At 60.5% G+C, this 13,540-nt stretch overlaps 1 protein-coding gene across 1 annotated transcript in view; it reads right to left on the bottom strand.

Moving 5' to 3' along the window:
- Positions 1–7,542: 7,542 nt before the first annotated feature.
- SLC9A1 (solute carrier family 9, subfamily A (NHE1, cation proton antiporter 1), member 1) overlaps positions 7,543–13,540 on the bottom strand; it is a 37,925-nt gene continuing 31,927 nt past the window's right edge. The window contains exons 5-12 of the mRNA XM_014948704.1: positions 13,138–13,340; positions 12,583–12,672; positions 12,109–12,179; positions 11,504–11,677; positions 11,279–11,393; positions 10,766–10,867; positions 10,360–10,432; positions 7,543–9,518 (exon numbers count right to left, since the gene is read on the bottom strand). Of these exons, the coding sequence (XP_014804190.1) occupies positions 9,196–9,518; positions 10,360–10,432; positions 10,766–10,867; positions 11,279–11,393; positions 11,504–11,677; positions 12,109–12,179; positions 12,583–12,672; positions 13,138–13,340 (1,151 nt within the window). The 3' untranslated portion in view covers positions 7,543–9,195. The remainder of the gene's footprint in view (positions 9,519–10,359; positions 10,433–10,765; positions 10,868–11,278; positions 11,394–11,503; positions 11,678–12,108; positions 12,180–12,582; positions 12,673–13,137; positions 13,341–13,540) is intronic.

The following is a 13,540-nucleotide window of genomic DNA, read 5'->3' on the forward strand; positions in this document are numbered from 1 at the left end:
CAGCATCGCCACCGGAAGAGAAGCCCGAGTCACCCGGAAACAGCCCGGAAACCAGCCGGAAATGCCGGGTTGGGAGGGTTTTTAAAAAAAAATATATAAGCGGTTTACTGCAAGAAGGGCGGCTGCGGCGGGGCGGAGGCGGGGAGGCGCGGTCGGGGCCCGAGGGAGTGGGGATAGGGACACTGCGACAAACCGGGCCAGGCCGCGCTGCTCCCCGCCCGCCACCGGCTCCGCTGAGCGCTGCGCTCAGCCCGCGCCCCGCGCCGCTTTATATAAGAGCCGGCGGCCGCGCCCCCATTGGCCCTGCCCCGCAGCCAATCTCCGCCCGGCCCTGCCGCCCCGCCGGCTCTCTCATAGGTTCAGGGGGAAGGTTGGGCTGAGCTGGGCGCCAATCGGAGGAGAGGGTGGGGAAAGAGGCGGGGTGAAGGGTGGAGTGGGCGGGGATGAGGCCGGCGGAGCCCCGCCCCTCCGGCGCGGCGCGCTGCGTGCGGGAATCCCGGCGCTGATTGGTCGGGAGGGAGCGCGGGTTAAAGGGACGCCCCATTGATGCCCCGTGGGTGCCCCATTGATGCCCGAGGGCCTGGCACCCCATCGGTGCCCCATGGCCTGATGTGTCCCCATTGATACTCAATGATCTGACACCCCACTGATCCCCATGGACCTCATGGATCCCCCCTTAGCCTGATGCCCCATGGATATACCCCATGGATATACCCCATGGCCTGGCACCCTGTTGCTGTACTGGGCCCTGATGCCCCACTGGTGCCCCATAGCCTGATGCCCCATCATGTTCCTGTATCAGGAGCAGCGTGGAGAGTAGGGCCCAAGAGGTGATTGTCCCCCTGTACTGGGCACTGGTGAGGCCTCACCTCGAGTGCTGTGTCCAGTTTTGGGCCCCCTACCATAAAAAAGACATTGAGGGGCTGGAGCGGGTCCAGAGAAGGGCGACAAAGCTGGTGAGGGGTCTGGAGAATAAGTCTTATGAGGAGAGGCTGAGGGAGCTGAGGGTGTTCAGCCTGGAGAAGAGGAGGCTGAGGGGAGACCTTATTGCTCTCTCCAACTCCCTGAAAGGAGGGTGTAGAGAGGTGGGGGTCGGTCTCTTCTCTCAAGTCACAGGTGACAGGACGAGAGGAAATGGCCTCAAGTTGCGCCAGGGGAGGTTCAGGCTGGATATTAGGAAAAAATTTTTCACCGAAAGGGTTCTCAGCCATTGGAATGGGCTGCCCAGGGAGGTGGTGGAGGCACCATCCCTGGAGGTGTTCAAAAGAGGGGTTGATGTGGTGCTGGGAGGTCTGGTTTAGTGATGATGCTCCTTGTTTGTTGTGTGGGTGTCTATTTTTGTCAAAGTTAGGTTGACGGTTGGACAAGATGATCTTTAAGGTCCCTTCCAACCTAGAAGATTCTGTGATTCTGTAATCATGGTCTGGTGCCCCACAACCCAACGTCTCCCAGCCTTACACCCTCCACCCCAGGCTCCTCTCTCCCTGGCCAGCAATGTCACCAAGGTCCCACCACACCTGCTGGCTGCAGGGACACCTGGCACCCAGGAGACCCGGGGTGACACCCCCGGGGTGATGGGACACCCCCGGCTCAGGAGGCTGACGCCGGGCTCTCCCAGCCCTTAAATTTCAACCCCAGCCTCTAAATGCACCGCGTGGCCCCGCTGCTGTTCGAGCCGCCGCCTCTTCCTCAGGCCAGTCGTGTTCCCAGCCGCCGGCTGCCCATTTCCTTTCATCCCAATAATTCCCTTCACTTTAAAGAGCTCATTTCTCCGCGGCATTTAACCCTGCAGACATTTCCAGGAGGTGCTTCCCTGCTGAGCCACTGCCCGATGCCTCGCAGTCCTGGGGAAGGACAAGCAGAACTCCAGGCTCCGCACCTGCAGCCGTCGTCGTTCCCATTTCCTTCCTTCCTGCTTGGACCTGGGATCCATCCTCAAAAGCCACGAGCGCTGTCGGGGAACAAGCCAGCACCAATTTAGTTTTATATCTTCACAGGGATTTTTTGTAAAAATACACCTGAAAAAGCCTAAACCCCCAACCTGGGGCATTTCACCTGTTGCAGAGCTCTTTCAAGCTGCAAAGTCCATCTCTGAAGCCAAGGCTTGATGGTGGCAGGTTGTCCTCTCCCATATCCCCAGGTAGGGATATACTGGGGTGCTGCTGGAAGCTGGAGCTGGCTGCGGAAAGAGTCACAGAGTGATGGGGAGATTTGGGGTTTGGGGGAAAATGGGGTGTTTAGGAGCATCCACAGTCGGGCTAGAGGGGAGAAGAGACAAGGGGGTGCCTTGAGCCCTGGTCCCCTCTGAAATCCTCCCCACCCTGCGATGCACCGACAGCCTGACGTGTCCCATGAGGGGCTGGAGTCCCCTCCACTGGGGTCCCCACATGGGGATGCTCCTCGTTTTGTGGGGTTTTGCTCTCCAGAGTAATTGTGTGGCTCCATCAGGCATCTCCATCAGGATTAAATGCTCCCGGGTTACACCTCATGAGGCTCCGAATTGGGGCAAAGGAGGAGGGGAGTCCTCCCGGAAAGCGATTTTCCAAGGAATCTGATAAAATATTAGGTCGCTGCCTCCCATTGCAAAACCCCTTTGATCCCGTCAGCCAAAGAACCAGATCAAGAAGAGTTTCCCAAGAGGCCAAGAGGGGACAAATGACTTTAGGGATCAGGATCCGCCTTGTTCACCCATCCCAGGGATCCAGCTGGGGGAAATGAGGTGGGGGAGGAAGGGCTTTGGGGGAAAATGGGGTGTTTAGGAGCATCCACAGTCGGGCTAGAGGGGAGAAGAGACAAGGGGGTGCCTTGAGCCCTGGTCCCCTCTGAAATCCTCCCCACCCTGCGATGCACCGACAGCCTGACGTGTCCCATGAGGGGCTGGAGTCCCCTCCACTGGGGTCCCCGCATGGGGATGCTCCTCGTTTTGTGGGGTTTTGCTCTCCAGAGTAATTGTGTGGCTCCATCAGGCATCTCCATCAGGATTAAATGCTCCCGGGTTACACCTCACGAGGCTCCGAATTGGGGCAAAGGAGGAGGGGAGTCCTCCCGGAAAGCGATTTTCCAAGGAATCTGATAAAATATTAGGTCGCTGCCTCCCATTGCAAAACCCCTTTGATCCCGTCAGCCAAAGAACCAGATCAAGAAGAGTTTCCCAAGAGGCCAAGAGGGGACAAATGACTTTAGGGATCAGGATCCGCCTTGCTCACCCATCCTGGGGATCCGGCTGGGGGAAATGAGGTGGGGGAGGAAGGGCTGGTGGGTGCTCAGCACCCCATGGGCAATTTGGGAGACCCCACCAACCGTGACACCCCCGGGTGGTGGGTCAGGATGTGGCCGTGGAGCTGGTGGGATGAAGGAGGTGCTGCAGATCCTTGGGGGATGAGCCGGTGGCCCGGTGATGGGCTGGGAGATACACGTCGGCGTTGCCTGGGCTGAGAGGGACAGGCGTGCTGATGGCTGCTCCGGAGAAAACATCAGCTCATTAAAAAGAGCTGACGTGCTCTGGCCGGACTGGATGAGCCGCTCGTTAACGTCCATCACCAAACGATTATCCCAAAGAGCCGCCGGCAGCGAACCCGGGACCGGGAATGGCACCGAGGCCGTTTCCTTCCAGCTCAGCAAGGGCCAGCCCGGGCTTTATTTGTTTGTTTTGTTGGCAATTAAGGAATAATCATCGTCTTGGGGTGAAACACGGGCGGATCCTGCCTCCCGGCTGATGGCACGAGGGTGGCAAAGCCCCTTTGAAGGTGTGAGGGTGGCCCCTGAGGGAGATGGGGGCTTGGGTTTGCCGTGACCCCACTTGCCCCATGGATCTGGGGGTGGCAGCGTCCTGCTTCTGCTTGGGGACACGGGCTTTGCCCTGTCAAGAAATCACCCAGGGAGGAGCCAGGACGTGTCCCAGCGTGTGCGTGGGGAGGAATAGGGCACCCCGATGCCAGGGGGTGTGGAGAGGGGCAGGGGGTGCCAGGAGAGCGGCTGTGGGGCTGGAGGCAGAGACCTCCCCATCCAAGGGGTGACCCTTAGGGTGTTGTGGATCTTGTCCAGCCCTCAGCACCCATCACGGGCTGGTCAGTGGGGGATTTTGGGGGAGAAAAAAAGGCTGGAGGAGCAGGGGAGTGGGGCTGGGATGGGCTGGGGGAGTGGGGCAGGGAGTGAAAGCCCAAACTGGAGATGAAGAGAGGTCCCGGGGACTCCCTGACCCGCGTGGGGCTGGCTCCGTCCCACCCGACATTAAGCAGGGTGTGTGCCAACTCCCTGAGCAAGCAAGAGGGACCAAGCCCTTCTCCTGGAGCCACCAACGTCACCCAGCGTGGCCCCGGGGGAGCAGCAAGGCTCGTCGGCAGGGTGGGGGCATTCCTCCTGCCCCGCTCCCACGGCACCTGCCCCCGGCACCATCCCCGTGCACACACCAGCCGTGTCCCACACCGTCCCCGTGCACACACCAGCCGTGTCCCACACCATCCCCGTGCACATACTGGCTGTCCCTGTGCCCATGGCAGCTGTCCCTGTGCACGCACCCGCTGTCCTGTGAGTGAACCAGCCATCTCTGTGCGTGCCCGGGATGTCCCCTGCACACCCACCAGCTGTCCCCGTGCAGACATGAGCTGTCCCCATACATTTTGCCTGCTGTCCCCATGCACAACCGCCACTGTCCCGCTGGGGGCTCAGGAGGTGGAGACCTTCTCATCATAGAACCATCTAGGTGGGAAAAGACCCTCAGGATCATCAAGTCCAAACATCGACCCTACTCTACAAAGTTCTCCCCTCCACCATATTCCCCAACACCACATCTAAACAACTCCTGAACTCATCCAAGGATGGTGACTCAACCCCACCCCTGGGCAGCTTCTTCCAGTCTCTGGCCACTCTTTCTGTGAAGAATTTTTTCCTGATGTCCAGCCTAAACCCACCCTGTTGCAGCTTGAAGCCATTCCCTCTTGTTCTGTCGCTAATTACCTGGGAGAAGAGACCAGCACCAACCTCTCTACGATGCCATGTCTGAAGCCTCCCTTGGCAAACACCACTCCCAGACACCTCCCAGCTCAAATCCATGTCCAGCCCCACTCACTCCTGCACAGCCCATCCCAGAGGTGCCACCACAGCTCGCTGTCCCCAGATCCTCACCGCTGGGACACCCGTGGCCCCAGGGCTGTGCCACTGGCTGCCTCCGTGGCCCCAAGTGGCCACGGCAAGGCCAGATTTGGTGCTGTAGCACCCACATTCTCTGCCTGGCACAAGGGGTGTCACAGCTCTGCTCTCATCCTGGGGTCTCCATGTCACTGGCTAGGACCCCCAGACCCCACCACATCCCCAGCTGCCTCCTGGAATTAATGATAAGGGGTGGCCCTGGGACATCCTCGCCCTGGAGAGGGCCACCTTGAAGGCCCGGAGAGGGCCACCTTGAAGGCCCTGAGATGAAAGGCAGCGCAGGGTGTTATTACAGCAGGTGACACAGAGTTGGGGAATGGCACCCGTCACCTCCCCTGGCTGCTGGAAAATGCTGCCCGGGGAGCGCAGGGGGGACACGGCATCGCCAGGGCATGGGGAGGGGGACACGGCACCGACGTGCCACCAGAGCTGGGCAGGGACTGTGGCTGCCCCTTGAAGCTGCCCATGGTGTCACTGGCCAGGAAGGTCCTCACCCTGGGGTTCCCCCACAGCAGGAACAGCAACTTGCGTGTCCTGGCCTTGGTGGCTTCCTCGTGCCATGACGTGCTGTTTCGCTTGGCGTGACTTGGGCTTTTAAAGCAGCGGGAAGGGACGGCCTGGCTTAATGACACTAATTGGATCCTGGTAGAGATCCCAGCCGGTCCCTTCGCTTTGGATTTTTGGGCCCTGGGTGATGCCCAGGCACAGCTGCGGGTGGTGGCAGCTCCAAACCACGTAGAGGGAAACTGAGGCACGGGGGAGCCCAGCCATCCTGGCCGGGGCAGATCCCTGCAGCTGCAGAGGGAGCAGCTTTTTAATCCCCACGGATGGAGGTTGTGGAAAGGACCATAAACGCGTTGGCACACGCGTGTGCAGGGACAAGGTCGTCCTTCTCAGGGTCCCTCCGTTCTCCCTGTCCTTGGCACCGCTGCCATGGCCTTGCCATGCTTTGGGAGGGAGTGGGGGGAGCTGGGGGGGGGTGCAGGGCACAGCAGGGGGGTCACAGATGGGGAAAAGGCATCACCACCAGGACCAGGGGGTTGGGGACACGCACCTCGGCGTTGCGTGTGCTTTGGCAGTTGCTCAGCAATGACAGCCCATCCCTGGAGGGGTCATTAGTCCTTCCTCATTAAGAAAAAGTTACTCACCCTTTAAGACAGAAACAAGAATATCCTGGAAATGCCTCGGTTTGGTGAGTTCTGGCGTTATGAAGGTATGACTGGGATGAGGAGGGCGGCTGCACGTGATGCCCTCTGGCACGTGGGGCGGGTGAGATGCTCGGGCACGTTCCTGCTTTCCCCTCCGTGCCCAGGATGGGTGGCCATCACCCGGCCTCTGGGCTGCGGCCAGCACCTCTGGGTGCTCCCACCCTTTGGGATGGGATGGCAAAGCCCCTGCTCTCCTCCAGATTTCCCCAAACCCTCCTGCTTTGGGGTCCCCCCCCATTGGCACCGCTACCCCAAACCCCACAGCGGGTTCCAAGGCTGGCACCCCCCAAACCAGCACAGCCACGGGCCCCACGGCCTCACCTGCCCCACGTCCCAAGACACCTCATCCTGCCCAGGGACCCCTCGGGGATGGGGGGAACCCTGGGGGTGAGGTAGCCAAGCCAAGTGCCAGCCCAGGGCCATGGAGGGGGGGATCCTGGGCTTCAGGTATTTTAAGCACATGAGCAACGCCGGTGACGATGCGCCTGCTGGATGGCGAGGGGGTGAGTCACAGCCTCCTTGAATCACAGCTTTAATTTGCAGCGATGATACACGCTCCCATTGCAATTGCCCAAAAGCAAGGAGCTCCGGCCACCCCGGGGGCACCCGTGGCCCTGGGGGGACTCCTCAAGGGGGGGGACACGACAAGGTGCCAGCGCTGACGGGGTTGGGAAGGTCTTTCCTGGGGGATTTTTGGGTGGGGATGCAGCCCCTCAACCAGGCACCACCTTGAACCTCTTTCCTCTCTCCGGTCATGGGATGCTGGTGGGAACTGGCTCCTCTTGGAGAGCTTGGCTTCAGCCCTGCCTCCTGGGAAATGCAGGGAAAAAAAAGTCCCAGGGTTCAAATGTCCCCACGCTCCCTCCCCTGGGAGAGAAATTAACTCTTCAAAATTCAATTAACCCCTTCCAAACCCCACTGCAAGGGAGGCAGGGACCCGGGACAGGCAGGTGCTGCCAGCAGTGGGACACTGGCTCCTTCCTCCCAGGGCAGAGCTGCCCCAGGATGCCCAGTTGGCACCTCGGGGCTGTGATGGGACCATCCACGTCCCTTCTTCTCCCTCCAAAGTGAGGAAAACAGCCCTTCCCCTCCCAAGAAACCCTCACACCGAGGTTGGACACAAGGGACAAGGTCATCTTGGGAAAGCCCGGACCCTGTGGCAGAGGTAGAAGCTGGAAAAACCCACTAAAAATTAACATTAATTTATTATTAATGATAAAAACCAAGATTCTCTTTACATGTGTTTTTGTTTTTTGTTTTTTTTAAACTTTTTATACAAGAGAATTTTCATTGCTTTTTCTTTTTGTTGTTTTTTTTTGTTGTTTTGTTGGTTTTTTTTTTCCTCCTGGAGACAGAGCAGGGCAGGCAGGCAGGCGCAGGCAGCGACGTGGGCTCTCGCCCCGGTGTGACCAAACCCCACGGACACAGGTCCCCGGGGGTCCCGGGTGGGACGTGGAGGGGGTGGGCACGTGGACCGGGTGCCCACCGAAGGCAGCGGGGGGGCAGAGGGGACGCGTGGCAAGGCACGGCGTGGGGAGGGGGAAGCAGCCCGGGTCCCCCCCCTCCAACCATACCCACCCTCCTGGGGGAGAGGGTGACAAGCAGCCCCTGGCACGGGAGAGGCAGCCCCCATGGCCAAGGGTGGCACGTGGTGAGAGCTGGGTGGCACATGAGGGACAAAGTGACACCTGGAGCATGGGAAGGGCTTTAAATCACCCAAACACCTAGCATTTCCACCCCCCCCCAGCCAAGCCTTGGGGAAAGATGGGTCCTTCCCAGCTCAGGACACCCCCAGATGTCCCCTTCAAGGGGGGAGACTATCCCCCTCCTGCCAACCTCCCGGCCCCATCGCGTCCCCACGCTGGGTGAGGTGTCCCCCAGCTCTTCCCCAGCTCCTCTTGGCGGCAGGGAGAGAAAAATAATGCCCCCCACATAGCAAACACCCCCCCTGCGTGCCCCATCCCCGTGCCCAGGGAGCTCAGACGCCGTCTTTGGTTATGGGGCAGGCACGGGGTGAGGGGCCGAGGCTGGCAGAGGGTCCCCATGGGGACGGGTGACAGGTAGCAGGTTCCAGGAGGGACAGAGAGACCCGGGCTTGCGGGGCCACTCAAAGCGAAGAGGGGGGACCCGGCTCCCCATCCCCTTGCATGGCTATAGGATATTTATTTAACAAGACCTGGCGTGAAATGCAGGGCTGGGGGAGAGGTTCCTGGGTGGCCACCAGCCCCACGTGGGTAGTGGCCAAGGCAGGGAGCCCGTGGCACGAGCCCGAGGTCCCTGGCGAGGTGTGGGGTGAGGTGGTGGGTGCCACCAACCCCAGCATTGTCTGGCTCCCATCTTCCCATCCCTCTGCTCCAGAGTGAGCCGAAAAGAGGCAAAGCTGTGCTGGGGGGCAGCCTCTGTGCCCCCCTTACCCCCACTATAGCCCCCCAACCACAGCCCACCCTGCACAGGCCGCAGCCACCCCGAGGAGCCACTCGCAGGCCCTGAGCAGGTGGGCAACCTCTGGGAAAGCCCCGTCGGGGCTGTGAGGCACCTGCAAATCCCAGTCCTGGGCCATAAATCGTCTGTCACCCCCAGGCCACGGTGGCCGAGGAGCTCGGTGCATCCCAGGGCAGGGGGGGCTCCTTCCCCCACCCCCCTCAACCTCGGGACCAGCCCAGGGTTTGGCTGGGCAGAGCTGTCCTGGCGATCCCAGTCCATCCAGGACGGTCTCCCCTTCCTGAACCCGGTGTGTAGTGAGAGAAGAAACCAAAGAGGAGAGCAAAGAAAAGAACAACGGACGAAGAGAGAGAGAGAAACTGTAGGAAACGTGGGGTGAGGCTTCGGGCACCGGGTGCTACTGCCCCTTGGGGATGAAGGGCTCCCCCTCCTCCGGCTCCGGCCGAGGCCCCGGGTCGCTCAGGCATCGCAGCATCCGCTGGTTGCTGGGGCTGTCGCTGGTCCCCGGGGTGAAGACGTCGTCGGTACCCGGGGAGGAAGGCTCCTTGGCCCTCATCACCAGCCCCTCCTCGTCCTCCTCGGGCGATGGCGGGAGGCCCCCGCAGCCCTTGGGCTCCTCGTTCATCAGGTCCACGGACTCCGGGGACTGCGGGGAGGCCGGGTCGATGGTGATGATGGGCAGGTTCTCCGAGTCCGCCTTGGGTTCGTAGGCCAGGGGGTCTGGGGAGGCAGAGAGGGGTCAGGTAGGGTCTGTGTCATGGCATCGGGGAGAAACTGAGTCAGGAGAACCTGGGGAAGGGAAGGGAAGGGAAGGGAAGGGAAGGGAAGGGAAGGAAAGGAAAGGGAAGGAAAGGGAAAAGGAAAGGAAAAGGGGGGTGGGTCTCAGGGACCCCCTGCTAATTCACCCCAGATGTTTGGGGCCGGGATGCCTGGGCTGCCTTATGGGATTTCCAAGCCTGCTGTTTAATTCTTCTTCCTGCTTTCCACATCCCGTCTGGAGCGGCTCCAGACAGCCCAGCCCAGCTTCCAGCCGTTTCCAAGGGGGAAGCTGCCCTCTGCCGATTAACCGCCGGCTCCGCAAGCGCCAGCGCCGGCCTCACGCTGTCCCCAAGGCAGGAGAGGACACGTAGGATGGGAGGAACCACAGATGGCAAAGCAAACGCGTGGTGGAGAAGACAGGAGTCCAGGGACAGGCCTTGGGGCTGAGCACTCCTGGTTCTCTCCCCCGCAGAGGGCAGGGAGAGGCACGGCCAGAAATGTGGGTGTGTGGATGGAGGGAGCTGAGCTCCAGAGAGATCTCCTGACCATCCAAGCTGACATCCCGCTGGGAATTGTGCTGGGAAAAGTGAGCTGGGTGCTTCTGCTCAGGCAGAGCTTGGGCTCAAGAGCAGCAAACCCCCAGGGCTTGGGTGCATCACGTAGGGGGGGAGCGGGACAGGGATGATGGGGGCTGGAGAGCCGTGGAGGAGTTGAGGGGGTGAAGGACAACGCAATCTCCGAGGGTTTCAGCAGCAAAGGGACCTGATGCCCAGCGAGGTGTTGGCAGCTGAGTTCCACCTACCTGAGCCGATGCGAGCCCGACACATGGTGGGTGAATCCAGCTTGTGAGCCGGCACCGTCAGGTAGTTGTTCATCTGGAATCGGAGCACAAGGACCATGTCTCCATCACAACGACCAGGATAAATGGGGAAGGGGAGGCCGGGAATTGACCCCAGGCCACGGGGATGAGCGAGAAGCAGCGGTGGGATGCAGAGGATACATGTGTGCATCCTCCCAGCCGTGCTGCAAGGACTTGCTGGGACCCTGGAGAAGACCCCTCCCAAGACGTGGTGTCCTCCACTGTCATCTGAACCTCAGCCCCCTCCCCACGCGGGACACCGATGCCCTTCCCAGTTTGGGAAACCCCCCTCAGCCCCCCATCCTCCCCAGTCCGTGGCAGCATCCCTGCTCCACCGTCCCCTTGACACCTTCTGTTCCAGCTGCCGGGCCTTCTGCCTCCGCAGGAGCATCTGGTTCCAGGCTTCCTCGTAGGGGTCGGCCACAAGCGTGTGCCGGTTGTAGGATCGCAACTGGGAAAAGGCCCCAAGAGAAGGAGAAGGGTTAAAAAACCACCCCGGGGAAAGGCAAAGGAAGGTCACAGCACCGTTTCCCCTGGAGATGGCTGAAACAGCCACCAGTGAGCAGAGCAGGTCCAGGGCCAGCTGGTGGTTCATCCCTTGTGTGCTACCATGGGATGCCCCATCTGGACCCATCTCAGCCCAGTGAGGGTTTAAACGCTGGGCTCATGAGCCAGCTTCTCCCTCAGCACCATCCCAGGGGGAAAAGGTCCCTGGGGAGCAAGAGCCAGACCAGGAACACGATGGGCAGGAGGGCAGGGATGCCGGGGGCATCTGGCCCCAAGAGCTTCTGGTGGGCAGTGGTCCTGGCCACCCCAGGGAAGCAAAAGGGGCACACACACAGTGCCCGGGGGGACACCTTACCCTCTGCCTGGTTTTCTGCAGGTTGTTGCGAAGGATTTTCCGGATCTCCTCCTCCTTGTCCTTGGAAAGGGCTGGAAGGATGCGAGCCACAGGGATGGTCTTGGGGTTGATGTTCCTGCATGGACAGAAGACAGGATTCAGGCGGGACCGAACGGCTGCTTGCCCTGTGGCCAGTAGCAAGGAGGGCTCAGCCTACAGCAGGGTGGCCAAGGCCAGGGAACTCACTGCATGGAGACGGTGGAGACAGCAGAGGGGATCTTGCCGATGCCCCCGCTCTCCACCAGCTCGATCGCCTGCTTCATCTCCATCTTGTGATAGAAAGCGATGAGCTGGGGCTCCTTGGAGCGCTCCCCTGCAATCAGGCACTTCTTCACATACTTCTTGTTGAAACGATTCAGCCTTTGGGAAAGGAGGAGCAGTGATCCATCAGACCCTCTCCTGCCCCGGCACCCACTCCCTGCTCCCCATCCCTGGTCCAGGCCAGCAGAAGATGGTGCAGTTCCCACCAGCACAGGTCAGACCAGGCTTCCCTGACTTCCTCCTGAGCTGGGCAGGCTCCGAAACACTCAGCAGTTGCTGGACCACAAGGGATGGTCCTGAGCTCCTTCAGGGACCGGCCACTGGCTGCTCCCACACTGTGGTGGATGGTGTGGTGATGGGGCACAGCCCTGCAGCCCCACTCACACCCAACCCATGGCCATAATTCATCAAGGGGATATTACAGCCTGGGTAAAAATCCAACACAGGGCTGGAAAACCTGCCAGGTGGCAATTCAAAGCCTTTTCCATCTCCCCCACATGTCCCTCCAGTCCCCAAACCTCCCCACTCACTTGTCCTTCCAGTGGTGATGCCCGTAGTGACCACAGATATCCTCGATCCCTGTCAGAAGGTGATCCAAGAACTGGAAGAGAAGGTTCAAAGCGTAGGCAGCTGGCAGGGCTCTTGCCCACCCTTCTCCCCACCCCGACACCCAGGCTGACACAGGGGGTTGAGGGCACTCAAGGGTTGCAAAATCAGGGCTGTGGGGCCAGGATGGGCCTCAGGAGGACAGCACGGTCCTAGACAACCGGGCTGCTGCTCTACCAGGCAACGGGGAAGGTCTGGGTCGGAGCGGGCACTGGACGACACAGATGGGGGAGAGCCCTCGCTCCGTCCCCCCTTACCTTGGGCACCGATTTAGGGGCAGCTCCCGCTCTGTAAACCCGCCTGGTTACAGCGGTGGAGGTGGCAGAAGCAGAGAGAGAAGAGGGCTAAGGCGGCGAAGAGAAGCGCGCGGGGAGGGCTGGCCGGGCGCAGGGGGTTACCTGCGTGTGGATCTCTTCGTTGATGGAGCGTTTTGTCTCTTGCTTCTTCTTCACGGCCAGCAGGTCCACCAAGGGCCGGATGGTCATGCCCTAGGGAACAGGGAAAGGGGGGTGTTAGAGCTCTCCGGTGACACTCGGTAGCCTCAAGAGGTTTTGGAGAAGGAGGACAGTGGCAGGATCAGGGATGGAGGCTGGGGAGGTGCTCCTCACTCTTCACAAACACACGACGCTCCTTCTGAAATAGGACTGTGACCCCCTCCCTGCGCCACCAACCTGCACGAAGACTGTGAAGAAGATGACTGTGATGATGGCTGTGAGGAACATGTCCCTCATGCCGAAATGCTTATAGTCCAGGAGGTAGCAGAGGGAGAAGGCGATGGCTCCCCGCAGGCCCCCGTAGGCGATGATGAACTGGTCCTTCGGCGTCAGCTTCACAATTCGGAACTTGTTGATGAACCAGGTGAGGACCAGGACACCTGAGGGAGTGGTCACGCTCCACAAACACACGACGCGCCTTCTGAAATAGGACTGTGACCCCCTCCGAGCGCCACCAACCTGCACGAAGACTGTGAAGAAGATGACTGTGATGATGGCTGTGAGGAACATGTCCCTCATGCCGAAATGCTTATAGTCCAGGAGGTAGCAGAGGGAGAAGGCGATGGCTCCCCGCAGGCCCCCGTAGGCGATGATGAACTGGTCCTTCGGCGTCAGCTTCACAATTCGGAACTTGTTGATGAACCAGGTGAGGACCAGGACACCTGAGGGAGTGGGACAAGGCCCCGTGTGAGCGGATGGTGAAGGATGCCCTCCAGCCCCAAAGAGACCCCCTCCCAGGACCCCACTTTGCAGCCCAGCGCAGTGTCACCCCCTCAGGGCCATGGGTGCAGGTGGGTGCTGTCCTGCTCACTCATCCCAACACCCATCACCAGCTTGAACCCCATGTCTAGCACAAACTAGG

The sequence above is a fragment of the Calidris pugnax genome, unplaced genomic scaffold (genome assembly GCF_001431845.1).
Source record: "Calidris pugnax isolate Ruff unplaced genomic scaffold, ASM143184v1 scaffold162, whole genome shotgun sequence".
Classification (NCBI taxonomy): Eukaryota; Metazoa; Chordata; class Aves; order Charadriiformes; family Scolopacidae; genus Calidris; species Calidris pugnax.